This window comes from Musa acuminata, chromosome BXJ1-7 (assembly GCF_036884655.1).
Source record: "Musa acuminata AAA Group cultivar baxijiao chromosome BXJ1-7, Cavendish_Baxijiao_AAA, whole genome shotgun sequence".
In the NCBI taxonomy this organism is placed as follows: Eukaryota; Viridiplantae; Streptophyta; class Magnoliopsida; order Zingiberales; family Musaceae; genus Musa; species Musa acuminata.
The window spans coordinates 9,518,402-9,534,791 of record NC_088333.1 but is presented as its reverse complement, the minus strand read 5'-3'; the positions used below and the strand labels follow the sequence as shown (position 1 = coordinate 9,534,791).

At 38.1% G+C, this 16,390-nt stretch overlaps 3 protein-coding genes across 6 annotated transcripts; 1 reads left to right on the top strand and 2 right to left on the bottom strand.

Annotated features, from left to right (window-relative positions):
* Positions 1–3,846: 3,846 nt before the first annotated feature.
* Positions 3,847–4,892, bottom strand: LOC135678697 (uncharacterized). The gene is made up of 2 exons (XM_065191784.1): positions 4,649–4,892; positions 3,847–4,563 (listed from the first exon to the last, which is right to left on the bottom strand). The coding sequence occupies exons 1-2, from the start codon at positions 4,685–4,687 to the stop codon at positions 4,048–4,050; spliced, it is 555 nt and encodes a 184-aa protein (XP_065047856.1). The 5' UTR covers positions 4,688–4,892; the 3' UTR covers positions 3,847–4,047.
* A 373-nt stretch (positions 4,893–5,265) lies between these two features.
* On the top strand, positions 5,266–9,234 carry LOC135678696 (protein trichome birefringence-like 16). Of its 4 annotated transcripts, none has more exons than XM_065191781.1 (6): positions 5,266–5,494; positions 6,280–6,483; positions 7,125–7,390; positions 7,473–7,685; positions 7,962–8,157; positions 8,290–9,234. In XM_065191781.1, the coding sequence occupies exons 3-6, from the start codon at positions 7,243–7,245 to the stop codon at positions 9,116–9,118; spliced, it is 1,386 nt and encodes a 461-aa protein (XP_065047853.1). In that variant the 5' UTR covers positions 5,266–5,494; positions 6,280–6,483; positions 7,125–7,242; the 3' UTR covers positions 9,119–9,234. The 4 variants fall into 4 exon arrangements, with proteins under 4 accessions (XP_065047853.1, XP_065047852.1, XP_065047854.1 ...); XM_065191780.1 differs by having other exon boundaries at positions 5,266–5,524; XM_065191783.1 differs by having other exon boundaries at positions 5,268–5,524; positions 7,125–7,249.
* A 604-nt stretch (positions 9,235–9,838) lies between these two features.
* LOC135679917 (vacuolar iron transporter 1-like) lies at positions 9,839–11,849 on the bottom strand. The gene is made up of 4 exons (XM_065193898.1): positions 11,563–11,849; positions 10,794–10,879; positions 10,525–10,639; positions 9,839–10,277 (listed from the first exon to the last, which is right to left on the bottom strand). The coding sequence occupies exons 1-4, from the start codon at positions 11,820–11,822 to the stop codon at positions 9,977–9,979; spliced, it is 762 nt and encodes a 253-aa protein (XP_065049970.1). The 5' UTR covers positions 11,823–11,849; the 3' UTR covers positions 9,839–9,976.
* Positions 11,850–16,390: the final 4,541 nt, after the last annotated feature.

Here is a 16,390-nt window from a genome sequence, read left to right as displayed (position 1 = left end):
ATCCTATGAGATTAATCACAAGACCCTTCAGTTCTCTAAAAATAATTACCTTTAAATATCATACAATAAGAACACTTAAAAGTATTCCTCATCTGTTATAAGCTTTTCTCCCACCAAAACATAGATTACATTAAATATTTATAAAGAAGCCAAACCTAAATGGTAGGATTTTCTTCTTTCAACAGCACTCTATCTCGTATGAAATTTTTTTATGAAAGGGACACTAGTTTTAGAAATCTAAAATATATATCAATCTCAAAATATATTTATATTTTTATATCATGCCCTTCTTTCGATCATTTATGGTAAGAATTATATTATGAATTTCCATATCCCATGAATTTTATTTTTAAAAAATTTTATATTTTTATAAAATAAATATTATCTATAAAATTTATATGTAGCTAAAGGGATAAGAGTTATGGTCCTGCTAAAATTAAACCTATAATCTGCCCTCTATATAAACCCTTGTTTACCCTTCACATCTAGCGTTATTTTTTAGTTTGAAAGTTTAGGTTATTACGAAGGAAGAGGAGAATCATCACCATCAGAAATCAGGTAGTCGTCTTTATAAATTTTTGTTTTCTTAATTGCTAGATTAATATCAAATATTATATATATATATATATGGTAGCATGTCAAAATAAAAAAAATATGATAACTATATTCTATAAGTTTAGTTTCATAGATTAATGATATTAAGACGTTCTCATGTATATTTTTATCATGGTAACTCTTTTCTATAAGTTTAGTTTTATAGATTAATAATATTAGGATGTTCATATTTCATGTTTTCACAATTACTGAATTTTTTTATTATGAAATTTAGTGTGTTATTCTCAAGGATATTTTTATTCAAAAACAAATCGATTTTTCATAAACTAATTTATTTAATAATACCTCTATCATGAAATTGTTTGCATATCATGAAAACTAGATTAATTAATTATATGATTATCATGAGATTAGATCAATTAATTGTTCGTACATCATGAAAATTAAATTACTGGCAGAATTTACTAAGATTTGGAAATTAAGAAAATTATTAAGGAATAAAAAGAAAAGAAAAACTCGGTTCAAGACTTGCCCTGCACAAGGCTAGTCTGACTCGGACCTAAACTGTGGAAGCCAAGATCGGATCAATTTCAGGTCGAAGTTAACTAAAGCTTATTGCCCGATTGATCTAAGACTCGAGTACAGTCGATCAAGAAGATGGTATGACCCTTTAGGAACTTTACAAATATGGATCATAGGAAGGTTGACTCGACTAAGATATGAATAACCTTACTATTGTTTAGTTTTAGAAGACTCGTAGTTGACTGATTTTGGTTATCCATCCTATCATTTTTGGGATTTTCTTATTTTAATTAATTTATATGACACTGAGTTTGGTTAAGGGTTTAATTTTGATTTTGGCTTTGACCCTATTTGCATGAATTTTGAATTTTAATTTTAGAAATAGAAATTAGTTGTAAATATGTTGATATATATTACCATTAGACATTGTTTGTATTATTTTCTTACATATTTTTTATACATTAATAACGAGTAAGTAAAACTAGTCATTATTAAAATACATGAGTCATACATCAATTCAATCCAAAATATTAAACTATTTGATTGAGATTGTGGGATCTTTCTTTCTCTCCTTTTTCTTTTTCAATCATTCAAACCATTTTCTCTTTTTTTTATCTATTTTTTTACTCATTCTAATTTAATTCAAAAGTTTGAGATCTTAGATTCACAAACTTTTTTGATATTTATGAACGTGAGATTATTCTTCTACCTTTTTCTTTTTTAATTTCTCATAAATGAATATCTTCATTTAAGTATCAATGAGTTTTTCTGGATAAAAGTAGATTGGCCTATTTAGACGAGCGATACGTATTACTCTATAAATCATTGCGATATTAATAAGTCTTTATGTGTTATTTAAGATGATGATGATTTATTAATTTTTTGAATCACTCTACTCAGCATGGAATGTTGGTCCTTTTTTTTTGTACTTATTTAAAATGATAAGTAGGAAAAGTGAGGGAAATTGATTTTCCTTTTCCGATAGATAGAAATATGGAGTTTTATTATCTATGAGTTACTTAGACTTAATTTATCTTATGCACATATTAGTTGCAATAAATCAAACATGTGGATATTATTTTTAAACAAATACCTTATTTGTTCAGTAGCTTATGTTAAGATATTATAATTTAAAAATATTTATAATTATTAATGAAGTCTATTATAATATATAATATTATGTCAATAAATTGTAGGAAAAATGAACCGCAGTGTTGGTAACGAGGGAAACTCTACTCAATACAATGGGTTGCCAAATGGAGATCATCATTCTACTTCGCACAACCCTCAAGTTTTTGATATGAATCTTAGTTATGCTTCTCCCCCGATCCCTAATACAAATGAGCAAGATCAGTCTGCTACTACACCGGTAGAAAATAGGGAGGGTGCTGATGGATTTAATCATGCATCTCAAGTTATAATTCACTTCATGGAGGCCATAAAGGAGTATATCTTATCGCAACACCATGGTCAACAAATTGCTAGCTCACATTTGGAACAATTTAAGAGGCTTTGCCCTTCGACTTTTGACGGCAAGCGTGATCCTCTATTAGCCAAAAGATGGATACGACAAGTAGAGAAAACCTTTGAGGTTATGGAATGTGCTGAAGAACGTAGGGTGCCATTGGCCTCTTTTATATTAGAAGAAAATGCAGACTCTTGGTGGATCACCAAAAAGAAAGAACTTGAAGAAGAAGAAGAAGGAAAAAATATCACTTGGAAGGAGTTTAAAGATGCCTTCTACGAGCAATATCTTCCCATCTCCATTCAGCAGCAAAAGGAGCATGAGTTCCTTTCCATCCAACAGGAAAGCATGACTGTAACCGAGTACGATAACCATTTCACTAAATTATCTGACTTCGTGCAACACATCAATTTCAACGATGCTCAAATGGCAAGACATTTTGAGAGAGGACTAAGATCATTCATTCGAGACCGAATAGCAATCCTGCAATTGCCAACCTATGTTGAAGTCGTCAATAAAGCTCTTATTGTTGAAAAAATCGAAGAAGATCGTAAAAAAAGAAAGGATCGAAAGCACCAACTTAGCAGGATTGCTTCCTCTTTGAATGGAAAACCCTTGAAGAGAAGAAGAAGAAGAAGTAGCAGCAGCTGAAAACACATGATGAGTGATTTTCCAATTAGGGTTCGGTATTGGCGAACTGCACTGAACAACAAAATTGAAGATAGCAGCAGCATGACACCAATTGATTTCAACAAAATTCAAGAAATCAATGAATGGGCAATCATGTATATGAGCATGCTTGAACATGCGGAATGATTTAAATGGAAACCAATTATGCACATATACGTGCATGCATGCATATATATAGGAGGATGAGCGTGCATGTCTATTGAATTATAACAACACATATGATACTTGTTTATTATGTTTATGAGAATGAACGTACAGATTTGCCAATTTAGATATTCTCTCTGAATCACAAAATGGCTGCATTTATTATATTAATTAATTGAGATTCTATTGTTGTCTCTTTTCTAGATATGTTAATCGTATTAATGATATGGACCCTCCCGTCCTCATCTCATTAATATTTGAGTGGAGACTGATGTATCAATTAAATTAATCATAAATTATTTAATTTAATCAAATTAAATTAGATAAAATAATATCAACATTCAATCATAATACATACTTCTCTAAAAGAATGTTTAATATTCAATAATTTTTATATATTGAGCATAACATTCAATCCAAACTAAACTAGACAAACACCAACAAATCTTGAGAGCAAAGGATTGTTTGTGTACGGCAAATTTGGATTTTTTTTTATTATTATTAATATTTCGACAATTCAATCTACAAGAATACAAAGAATGTACACATAAGAATACAAGAGAATGGAATGATGGCATCCTTTTGAAGTAGCAGACAATCCGCAAGAATATATTAATTCTACTGACAATGCCTTTAATTATGTCTCCTTCCATTCCTCCGGCATCAACGAATTACACCTTATCTGACTCCCAGTGGCCGCCTCCTCCTTTCCCACGGAACCGCTGCTTGACCTCCTTTGACACCGGAGTCGTCGGCGTCTGTCTCCACCGGCGCGGAGACAGTGCTGCCTCCTCCACTACGTCCCCTTTCGACCAGCATATATCCACCGCATGCCGCGCCCAGGATCCTCTCGCCCTCCTAATCCCCTCCAACGCAGCCGCGTCCTTCGCACCCCGCCGGTGCCGGTCTCCACCTCCCGTGCTGCTTCTGCTCGCCATGGTGACACGATCCAGCTCCCTCGTGATCCATTCGACATCGTAGACGTCGAGCAAGGAGATGGCCGGGCAGGCTTTTGAAGCGGCGAGCGCCTCTAGCTTGTAGCGGGACGGCCGAGGCATGTTTCGGGCGGCATCGACGCCGACTCGCCGGCCGTCGTCGGACTCCCGGACGACCTTTCCGGATCCCTGCTGGTACCAGGCCCACGCTGCCGCCCTCACCAACGCCATCTCGTCATCCGCCGCCCTCCGCTTCACCCAATCCATTCAAAGAAGAAACAAACAAGTGGGAAGAATCACAAGGTAGAACATAAAAGGAATCAGCAATGTCATGTACCGCCACTCCCCGTGCGACACAGAAACCAGACATCAGCATCCCTCATAAGGAGTGCGATATGCTTGACTGCTCGTCCGCACGCGTCCATGACGGGCCTACTAACTTGGAGCAATCTGAATTGCCTGACGTATAGTTGCTGTGGTGGGCCCGGTCAATATCCTCGTGGGCCACGATAGACAAACGAAATCGACAAAAATCCCCAATTTGATTCCTGACCATCCGTTTTCTATAGATGATGAGTCGTCTCTCCACCACCCATCATTTCCTTCCAATAGAATAGAGTGCTGATGGACAAAAGATTCGGGATTGGACAGATCTGAGCCCAACTATAGTAACTAATGGGCTCACTATGCTCAAAACAACTAGTGGATTCAACAGTTAATGAATGGGCTCTCATGATGGTAATATATATATATATATATATTATAATCATGACAAAGCACAAAACCCACTCCAGAATACCAACATTTGACAATTATTAATCTCGAGGAAGAGCTAAATATTGATAGAGAGCGTGTTAGAGCTATAAAGACCATATGAAAGATCCAAGTGTGCAACCTTTAAGAAAATGCAAATGCATTGAATCCGTCGTGTCCGATATTTCCATCAATGCATTGAAAATTCTAGGTAGATCAATCATGTCCGTCCGTTCTGATGGCTGGGTGTGTCCTGTCCGTTTGATGGAAGCGTCACCGTAAGGCGTCAGTGTTGTTGGAACATTAATGGCGTCTCCTCGTGTATAGGTGAACTTGCGATGAGATATTTCCCACCCTTTTCTCTCGCCTCCAATTCCGTCCCCCTTGCTTCCCGGTGCCGTTCACTCCATCGCCGCGGCTCCGTCACGAGGTGGGTGGCTATCCGTTGCCGCCTCTTCTGGTGAGTCGGTCTTTTCCAGTCAAGAACATGCATTTGGTGTCAGCTGTTGTTTTCTATGACTCCATCTCAGGATGATTCTTTCCCTTGGTTGGGGTGTTGTTCTAAGGTTGTTCAGCGATATGCTTTCTGTTTTGTGCTTCTCTTTTCTTAGTTGGTGTGAGTTTGGTTGTGGTGTTAGTGATCTAAGGTATGAAGTTGTAGTCTTACTGTTCTGTTCTTGTTCTCTGGTCGTGTTCTCTGTTGTTCTTGTCTTTGATGGGAGAAAATGACTACTTCTGGAACGAGAACAAAAGGCTTCTTTTCTGATCAGGTATCCTAATCTTTCGTTTGAGTGATGCATACGTTCACTATTTCCCAAGTAATAGTCTATTTTACCACGAATTGCTCCAGAAGTAACCCATCCACTTGTCTTTCTTTCTTGGTGGTCATTTCTAGGTTGTTTCTTAGTTCAAGATGCGAGTTTTAAGGTTAAATGAGAGTTTTAAGGTTAATAATATCGATTTGAATCTCTGGGATTTGGGCTCAACCTACCCATTCTGCATGCTTGGTTCTCGAATTTTTATTTACTTCTAGGCATAAATCTCTATTTCATTAGACGTAGTAGATCTCTTTCTTTTTTTTTTTCTTGTTGAGTTGGTTTTTTCTTTTTTATTGCTTTATGAGATTGAGAGTCTTACATATATGTTTTTCTGTCAGTTTGCTCCTTCCCCAAGAAAATACAGTTCATAAGAGCAATTCTTTTTTTTGTGTATCAGAATTTTGATGATATGGATATGTAGAAACATAGAACAGGCAGTGGAGAAGAGAAAGATAAATTAGAAAGTTTGTAAGGGAAAGTAATATTCCATCCCGTCTCCTCTTTCCTTCCAAAGCATTGCTGACAAAGAACACACCACAATACTCGGATTGTCGTATATCCTTTCACTGGATAGGATCATCGTTTGAGCCTATCAGCACAGGTAATTCCTCCAGTCTTCATTGTACATTTTTCCTTCTCTTCTGCCTTTCCTTTCATCTTCAGTATATCTAAATATTGGCCCTTTCTATATTGATATGGAATTGGATACGGTATCAACATTTTGTTAGAGACGATTGTCTTTGTGTTTAGTCTTGCTATACAATGAGGAAACTGATCCTATTTTGCTTTTGCTGATTGCTCTTGTACACTTGGATTTAATATTAGGAACTTGTCAATTTGTTCTCTTTGATGCTGTATTTGTCTCTGTACCATATCCTATAAACTCCTACTTTCTGGAAAATGGCATTAGGAAAGTGAGTATCTACAAAAAGTTTGCTCTCAATATCTCAATAGAAGTGTCTCTTGTTACTTTTACATAAGCACGATAATATAATAAGCGTACCCAAAGTACGAGACTCATGCCAATGTGAGGTTTGGGGAGGGTCAATATACGTAACCTTATCTTTAAATATTTAAATAGGCTGTTTCCGTGACTCTAACCCTGGTCTTCCAGGTCTCAGATAAGCAAGAAAGTGTATGATTATTTTTTTTAATGTTTTCCTTATTGTCAATACTTTGCTGGTTATATCAAATATAATATGTTCTTGTTTTATATGGATTTTTTGCATTATTTTGAATCAGCTGCACGTCTCTGCAATTTTGCATTTGAAGGAAGGCACTTAGTGATTCATGTGCAGCCGAGAGGAGTCATAAAGTTCATTTTAAGAGAAAGACTTGGTTTTGTTGTATATCTGTAGGAATGCAAGGTATGAACATAAACACTGTCAGAGGCAATAAAATCTCTCTTGCTCTTATTATTCTCATATGCACAACTCTTGTAATCTGGGCATGCAATAAAGTTGCAATACTTGGTATTCCTCATGGACAGCTTGATATTCTTTCTCCTGGTATGTCACGTATTTTCTTTTCATGAATTCTTAGCATTGTTTACATCTGTTTTTAACTTAATTACTGTCTTTTTATGAATAGTGGTTCCTCTCAGGCGTTCCATGAACTCAACGGATGGTCCAAATCAGCACCAATCTGCAGATGAAGACTTATATGTTGTAGAAAAGGTGGAAATTAACCCATCTAAAGAAACAAAACCTATTCTTAGTCTTTCACCAATTGGTTCTCCGGCAAGAAACTTATCTAGAGAGGGAGGATTGGATACTCAACGTAAAACGATACCTTTGATGAATGGTATGCAATAATAAGTTATAGATTACATCGTTCATAATTATTTTCACCCTCTAAGATAGTGTCATAGTTATTTTCTTGTTCCGGCTCACTTACCAATGTAGGTTTTAGATAAAGAACTGTGGAGCTCTAAATGTAGTGAATTGTTACATGTTCTATAAGTAATCTGGGTATTAACTTTTTGTATTCTTATTGTTCTCTATCCTGCCTGTCACACTAGTGAATTTGATTTATAACCAACATTATAACCTGAAATTTTGATGTTGGTCATTATTGTAGTCTGTAATTATGCAAAGGGGAAGTGGGTTGCAGACAACAGGAGACCTTTATATTCTGGTCATGGATGCAAGCAATGGCTGTCACCCATGTGGGCATGCAGGTTGATGAAACGTACTGATTTCTCCTATGAGAGTTTTCGATGGCAACCACAAGGTTGTGAGATGCCCGAATTTTCTGGAAGCAAATTCCTAAAAAGGCATGTTTGGCTTGTTAGCTTTTCTTCAAATCTTTCATCAAGCGAGCCATTGTTTTGGTTTCTGACCGTAATTTTCATGCTTACAAACAAGATTTCCTAGCGATCAATTGCTCATGCATTTTCTGTTTCCAGAATGCAGAACAGAACAATTGCTCTGGTAGGGGATTCTTTGGGAAGACAACAATTTCAATCGCTGATGTGCATGATCACTGGTGGGAGAAAAAATCCCAGAGTAAAAGATGTCGGAAAGGAGTATGGATTTACTAAAGCGCGCAACGCCGTCAGACCCAGTGGTTGGGCTTATCGGTTTCCAGAAACCAATACCACTATTTTGTATCACTGGTCTGCAAGTTTATGTGAATTGGAGCCTCTGAATGTTTCAGATCCAGCTACCAATTACGCCATGCATCTTGACCGACCTGCAAATTTTTTGAGGAAGTATCTTCATCGGTTTGATGTGCTCGTACTCAACACCGGACACCACTGGAACAGAGAGAAGTTTAGAGCTAATGGATGGGAGATGTACGTTCATGGAAAGAAAAATACTAAAGCAAAGCTTGCAGCGATCGGAGATGCGAAAAATCTGACCATCCACAATGTTATCAAGTGGCTCGATTCACGGCTTCCACATCTTCCACATCTAAAGGCTTTTCTAAGGGCAACATCTCCCAGGCATTTTGTCAATGGAGAATGGAATTCTGGGGGAAGCTGCGATAACACTGTTCCATTGTCTGTGGGGAGTGAGGTTTCACAGGATGGTTCCGGTGACCCTGTTGCTGAGGCCGCAGTGAGAGGAACAGAAGTAAAACTTTTGGACATCACTGCATTGTCATTGTTGAGAGACGAGGGACACATATCCAGGTACGGTATAAAAGCCTCGCAAGGTAGGCATGATTGCTTGCACTGGTGCCTTCCAGGTGTTCCTGATACGTGGAATGAAATACTTTATTCACAGATATAGGCTGACGTTTCTCAACCCAATTGTAGCTGTAGGTAACCCATGATAACATGCATCATTAGGCAGGAAGGCTGTAATCTCATGACCTATGTTATGGAAGCTTTTTTTTTCTTCTTTCATTATATTTTATTTTTGTAGAGATATCATTTTGGTCTGATGTCCGCTTTCTATGGCACAAAGTTATGGTCATGTTATCATTGGCCTCCACATTGGACACGCATAGATCTTGTGTATCAAATGAAGGTTTAAATAGGTCGACAAAGGGCGACGGACACTTATTCTTCCTAGCTGTGGTGGCACTGCAGAGGACGTTGTCGTGGCAAAATCCTATGGAGGCGTACTTCTACGCAGCTGTGTTCTCGTGAACCCAACGGCCTTCCGTACCCCATCCGCAGGAAATGGTTCACCATATTTGGCTGCCTTTTCCCGACAAGCTTCCCTTATCTTCCACTTTCGAGTTCGTGCTCCCCATCAATCTTGCCACTTCTTCACGTGATGCATAAACAGCTAAAAGCTTAGAAGCTCTTTCCTCACCCCCTTACATTGTTATTGAAGGGACCAGTCACCAACCAATATAGAAGTTATTGCCTAAAGTACATTGGCTTTTGATGTTCTTACTTAATTAATATGCCCAATCCAAGAAGAAAGGCATCTCAGTTCTCAACTGCTACAGCCTAAAGAATCAATCTGTCCCATGTTTATTGTTGCAGTTTGATAACCTTAAACAACTAAATTAATTCACATAGTTAGCAACATCTCGTGCAGCAATAGTTCTTCTGCATGAAAGGGTAAAGAGCACTACAGATTCGCAACATCAAACTTAAACCGGATGGGGGAGCTCGCGCCGCACGCACGTTGGCCTCAGGTGGATTGGACTACTTTTGCCATGGCGTAGGCCGCGGCGGACGCGAGAGCACCGATGAAAGCGGTTTGGACGGCGCTGGAGAGAGGGTAGTTCCCGGTGAACTGGCCCTTGACGTAGCCGAAGAAGAGCAGCGCCGCGAGGGTGACGCCGATGGACGTCAACATGGCCTTCTGGGCGATGGGGATGAACACGTATGGCAAAAGGGGCACCAGTCCTCCCACGACGTAGGAGAGAGCAATCGTTAGAGCACTCTGCAGTGCCCTCTTTGGGTCTGGCTTCTCTAATCCAAGCTCAAATCTGAAATCATAAATTGCTCATGTTTACATAACACCTTTTGGATGGAAAACCATTGCTTCTTATCAATCATAGTTTTGAGCATGTGTAGTGGGCATTTGTCAGTGTTTCTGATGAATAGGAACCGTAATACATCGCCACGATGAAACAAATGGGATTCGTTGAAGCAAAATGATGAGGGACAAATTGAGAAGAGATGGAAATCATGGGAATTGGATTAGTTGGATAAGGATGAAGGAAATCCACTTACTTCATCATGAAATCAAGCCAAGCCTGTGGGTTGTTCCGCAGCGCGTTCACCACGGGGCTGTACTCGTGCGGCTCCAGCCCGTACTGCGCGAGTATTTCCCCGATCTCTGCTGCCTCTGTTACAAAAGTACAAATATTGGCAACCTCTTCCCTTATTCAACGATACACGTATGGAAAGTCAACGGGCCATCCAATCTAATAATAATATGAGTCGGCGCGCCGTTGGCATTGTAACGAAGTTAACCAAATCAAGTGGGTGTTGAGACATACCGATGTCGGGAACCGTAACGATCTCCTCTTGCTCCCGCTTCAGCTCCCGCATGTAATGGTCCGCCTCGCTCTTCGCCGCCAAATACCTGCCACGTGGAGAAACGATTGGCTGTCAGTTCGCGTGGCCGTTACGACGGCGTCAATTCCACGTGCATGTTTAGGCCGACGCCGTTAACTGGTCGGGAACCGGCGCGAAGACATCCGGTGACTTCACCCACCCCCTGTTTATAACGGACACACCGAAACGGTACAAGCGCTCGGTAGCCGCTCCTTCGGAAAACCGTTCCGTTTCTCCATTGCCCAAAAATTTACGCTTGTGCTTAAATGGAAGCCAGAGGAGGTCAACATCAATAAAGAAAAAAAAATGACGAGAGAAGATTTTATTTCAATTTTTTCCATTAGATAAGGCAATATTTATATATTTGAAAGTATATAAATCTGTGAAAATATATATTTCCCCAAAAACTAAGAAGCCCTCTTCTGGCCAACTCATAAATCTCGATTATAACGATGAAGTGGTTGGGAACTTTTGCACGCAGTGGTAGTGAGATTTTTGTTTGTAGTTCGATAAATATACATATGCAACTCCATGTTTGCAAGTAAAGCCTCATGCACATAAGACGAAGAGACCGATTTCCTCTAACATCCACACTTGTTTGTGTTTGTGAAGAGCGCATATGCAATAATGATGGCGTTTTTAGAGCCAATAATTTCAAGGCAGAGAAGAAAAACATGAAGACAAGAGGAAGGGGAAGGCGGAGTTACCGACCCGCCGAGGCCCATGGAGATGGCACCGGCAGCGACCTCGGCGAGGCCTGCGGTGAGGATGAGGGAGGAAGGGGCGTTGGCGCCGGAGAGGCCGGCGGCGAGAGCAAAGGGGACGGTGAGGCCGTCGGAGACCCCTAAGATGACGTCCCGCACCACCTCTCCCGCGGTGAAGTGGTTCTCCTTGTGGTGCACCAACAGCTTCTCGGCCGTCGACGGCGTCGTTGAGGTGCCGTTGACTTCCCATGACTCTTCAGGCGCCATTTGATCGTCCGAAGGAGTATCCTCGGTTATTCTTCGGAACTCGGGAGTGGGGAGGAGAGTGGGACGCCATATCTTATAGTTGTATGGTGTTGCGGACGCTGCAAATAAGACACGTCATTGTAAGATATTACGATAACGCCACACCCAGTCTGCTAGAGTAGCATTTCCCCTTCGATATTTTAAGAAAGACAGGTTGCTTTTGCAGAGCATCGACAATGTTTCTCGAAAATTTACAATATTATGACCCAATTATCTGCACCTGATTTGATTTGATTGGGACCTAATCTCACCTCGATCGGGACGCCATTTTACGTACGGTCTAATAGTAGATACATTTGGATGTCACGGAGAATATGGATCTGACACGAGAATATATATATATATATATATATATATATATATATATATATATATATATATATATATATATATATTTTTTTTTTTTTTTTTTTTTTTTATGAACTGATGCGTCGTGGTTGATGAGTCAGCACGGCCTAGTCCACGAGTTGATGTCGGGAGTCTTTGGTCGGCTAAACTGGTTGTCGAGGTCAATCAAGTCGTCGAAACGGGGTATTGGCATCATAATGTTGACCGGTGTCTCTCGATCCGGATGTTGGTTGATGGCTCTGGGTAGGAATGCTCGTGGCTCAAGGATGGTCGCTTTTCTACAAGGATGGGCCTCGTCGGGTGATTACCAACTTTGACCCCTTTGACAAGCAAGTCAGCAGTGGGTTGATTTGTTTTTGTCTTCCCTTGAGCCGGATGTAGAGGATGGTCCCTTTTCTACAAGGATGGGCCTCGTCGGGTGATTACTATCGTCTCAGGACATGCGGAACGACGCCATGCGACACCGTCCCGAGCTTTCCGGGACGGGACACGCCTTAGTATGGATTCTGGCTTAACACATGGGGTGCTCCTCTTACTGATTTGGCTGTAGCATGGTGTAGCATTGATCGTGACGTGGTCTGGATCCAAAATATACCTTATAAATATTTATATTATCTTAATGAATTTATTTTAAAATTTAAAATTAATATCAAATTTTATAAGTAATAACAACAAGTCACGGTGTTTGTGGCTAGTAAAAATGTGACAGATAAAGGGTTTTTATTTATTGAAGTAGCAAATCTAAGTTAGGGTTTTAAACTTTTATATTTTTAAATTTTATTTTATAATAAAATAAGTATATATTAATATAATGTAATAATCTAATTGCATAATCGTGTAAGTAATAAATACTAAATGCTGTTATTCCTATCCCATTAAGATCGGATCCTAATGAGTACTTAGTACGATATGATTGACACTTGTAATCTTATAAGATTTAAGTGATTTGATTAATAAATACTTCCTAAAATATAATGTGGCTATGTCTCTAGTCAATGTGTTATCCTTTCACTAGAAAAAAAAAATATTTTTTTATTTAATTATATGAATTTTTTTATATTTCTCTTTGTAAGATTTAATATTAAGAAACTATGATTTGTACTTCGAATCCTCGAACTATGTTAGAATGAAACCACCACTGACTCTAATATTTTCTATACTAACCGCTGTACATGAAAGAAAACGATGACGAGTACTCTCAGGCCTTCTCGAATCAAAACACGGACGGATGCATCACTTAACATCGAGAATGCAACCAATAAAAGATTAACTATGCAAAGTTCTCGGAGTTCCTTTTTATTAATGGAATGATAACAAACATAGGAATACAGCAAGAAATTAAGAGAGCATTTATGATAAGTTTATTATGAAAAAAAATAAAGCTTACTTCCATTTGGCCATATAAAAAATTGCAAAGTGAATGAAAATGGGACGACTTATTTCCATTGATAATATTTGGATGAATTCCCATCGTACAATGAGATCACTTTATTATTCCTTGTTTCCTAGATCTTGCGTGTTTTCAATTATAAGTATATAAAATTCAAATATTATAATATAATTTTTCAAAATTAAAATTAAAAATAAATTGATTTAAATTGTTTTGATCAATTTAAATCGTAATTATAATTCCAAGATTCGTAAACCAAAGATATAAAAGAAATTGACTGAATAAGGACTCGTAATAATGACGATAATTGATTGAATTAACTTGTTTAAAATCTATTGGATTTATTTTTGTAGTTCCCTACATTGCATGCCACAAATTTGATTGCTTCTCATGATTTAAGTATTCGGCTAGCTGGTGCTTGGTGTTGAGCACCTTTGTGCTTCTAGAAATATTGCCCAATTTAGGTAACTATAATAAATGAAATCTCAGCATTCGTACTATTATGTATATTTTTTATATTGTTCTTAATAAAATTTGGACTTGAGGTGTCATTTGAAATGGTTACGAATGATTATTTGATTTGGGTTTAAGTTGTTACGCATTTGATTAGATATGATTGTGCTGTGAATTTATTCTGAAAATTTTGTTTTAATATTCATAACTATTTTATTTTCCAAGTTTACACTAATTTTAAAATTTTAAATTAGTTTTAAAGTTAACCAAGTAAATCAAACTAAAAAATAGATAGGGAAAAATAGCAGAAGAAAAAATGGTGAATTTCAAAAAAAATCTTAACTTTAAGAAATTTTCATCAAAACGTTAAAAAATTTTCATATAGCACTATGTAAAAAGATCATTTTGTCTTCTTATCTACTAATCCTGTATGAGTTGTCTTGCATATCTTACTTACGATTCTCACACAATAAAGGAGGGGGCATGAGAGTTACCATTGCCACTTGCAACTCTTGCATGATGGTCCACTGCATGCAGTTCTCATTGTCGTCACCCATAAGCCTCATGCGAGAGCCTATCATCGCTACTCGCAACCATAAACTCATGCCTAACCACCCCACTTGCTAGTTCTCATTGTCCTCACCCACGACTCCTCATGCAAGGAAAGAGGAGGCATGATAATCGTCGCTGCCTCCATAGAGACCCAGTTGGCTTTTGTCATATCAGTCATCACTTCCGTGGGCACAAGAGTAAGTCAAATAAGAGTTAATAGGGTTTTACGGAGATGACGATGGCTCTTATGTCTCATCTTTTAACGACCGTAAACGATCACAAGAGCAATGGTACAAGACAAACGAGATGACGAGTTTGATGAGAGCTAAAAATAAAATAACTATTTATAAAAAAAGATATTTTATGATTTTTTAAAATTAAGATGTTACATAAAAAAGTTATCAAGTTATGATTATTTTTCGAAAAATCGTCTTTAAAAAATCTTCATTTTGTGTCCTCATGTTAATAAATGTTGTAAACCATGGCTCACCTGCTTCACGGTGGCGCCGCCCAGAAGATGCTGCGGGCGCGTGGCCGCCACATGGCCGCTGACGGACGTACAACAGCCGAACTAAGGATGCATTGCAAGAAAGATTACGCCACAAGAGAGAGAGAGAGAGAACTCTTTTTTGGAACATCAAGATCAGAAATGAAGAAGGCTAAGTATTTCTCGATTGAGTAGGGTGGACACTGATCCACTATTGTGGATTCCCTACGAAGTCGTTCTTGCTCAGTAAGATTGTGGAAGCTTGTGGTGAAGGTTGCATCTTCGGCGGTTCGCACCCATGGGTTCCGATGAAACCAAGAAAGCTGTATCTTCGAGGTTCTGGCCATCGTACAACACTCCAAGGAAAATAAATGGAGAGAAGATAGTTCATCACTGCATTTTACCCATCAGAGCCATCATCTTAGAGAACGCTAGACACCATCGAATTCCTTTTTCTTTGTTTGTTTCTACATAAAAGCTCGAAATTTATAGATCAATAGTTTCCCATAAACAATAGATCTTCCCATTCGTGAAATCAAACATAAAACGCCAGCAGAGTTTGTGGCTATTGATGTCACGGACAGCTACGGCATCGTGAATTCAGCTGTCAGCTGCTACGACCTCTGACTTCAGCTGACACACTGCGAAGAAAGAAAAAGAAAACAAAAGGCTAAAATCTAAATATAAATAGCTGCCGAATAGGTCGTGAGGTGTCCCTCTAAGCTGTGAGGTCACTGTCAGCCGCGTGTTCTCCACGGAACCATATGAAACCAATTCATCTTTGTCGCCATTTTAAGGCTGATGATGTGTCCAGCGCATGAAGGGGTAGAGCAACTTTTGCACTACACTGTTGATGTAAATATATATGCCAATGAAATTAAAAGGATTAACTTATCTATTTTATTAGACTTAATTATGGGAGATTAATTTTTTTAAATTAAATTTAAAATCTTAAACTATAAATTTAAAACCACAAATTACAATGACGTTGAAATAAATTGGTAATAAGAAATACCAGGTTGATATTTCTAAGTCATATAGTTCATTAATTGAATTGATTAATGTATTATTGTACAAATTATAAGTCATATGTTTAAGTTAAAATAGTAACTTAGTGTATTTTCCTCGATCTAAACTTCTAGCAATATGTAATTCGTTTAATATATCAAAGAACTTAGAAAGTTACATATCAACGTGGAGGCCAACTAAAACGCCGAAGAAATTAACAGGATCACGTCCTTCCTCCTTTAGTGCGAGGTGGCTTGCGATAGCTTCTTTTTCTGGTCTCCTCCTCGCTCT

What these genes read in the sequence shown, in the direction of transcription:
- LOC135678697 (XM_065191784.1), bottom strand. Translation starts at nt 4,687, where the DNA reads ATGCTGATGTCTGGTTTCTGTGTCGCACGGGGAGTGGCG. An exon ending in GTGTCGCACGGGGAGTGGCG is followed by an intron (nt 4,564 to 4,648) that starts GTACATGACATT and finishes GATTGGGTGAAG; the next exon opens with CGGAGGGCGGCGGATGACGA.
- LOC135678696 (XM_065191781.1), top strand. Translation starts at nt 7,243, where the DNA reads ATGCAAGGTATGAACATAAACACTGTCAGAGGCAATAAAATCTCTCTT. An exon ending in GCTTGATATTCTTTCTCCTG is followed by an intron (nt 7,391 to 7,472) that starts GTATGTCACGTA and finishes TTTTATGAATAG; the next exon opens with TGGTTCCTCTCAGGCGTTCC. An exon ending in GGAAGCAAATTCCTAAAAAG is followed by an intron (nt 8,158 to 8,289) that starts GCATGTTTGGCT and finishes TTCTGTTTCCAG; the next exon opens with AATGCAGAACAGAACAATTG.
- LOC135679917 (XM_065193898.1), bottom strand. Translation starts at nt 11,822, where the DNA reads ATGGCGCCTGAAGAGTCATGGGAAGTCAACGGCACCTCAACGACGCCG. An exon ending in CGTTACGGTTCCCGACATCG is followed by an intron (nt 10,640 to 10,793) that starts GTATGTCTCAAC and finishes CTTTTGTAACAG; the next exon opens with AGGCAGCAGAGATCGGGGAA. An exon ending in TGGCTTGATTTCATGATGAA is followed by an intron (nt 10,278 to 10,524) that starts GTAAGTGGATTT and finishes TTATGATTTCAG; the next exon opens with ATTTGAGCTTGGATTAGAGA.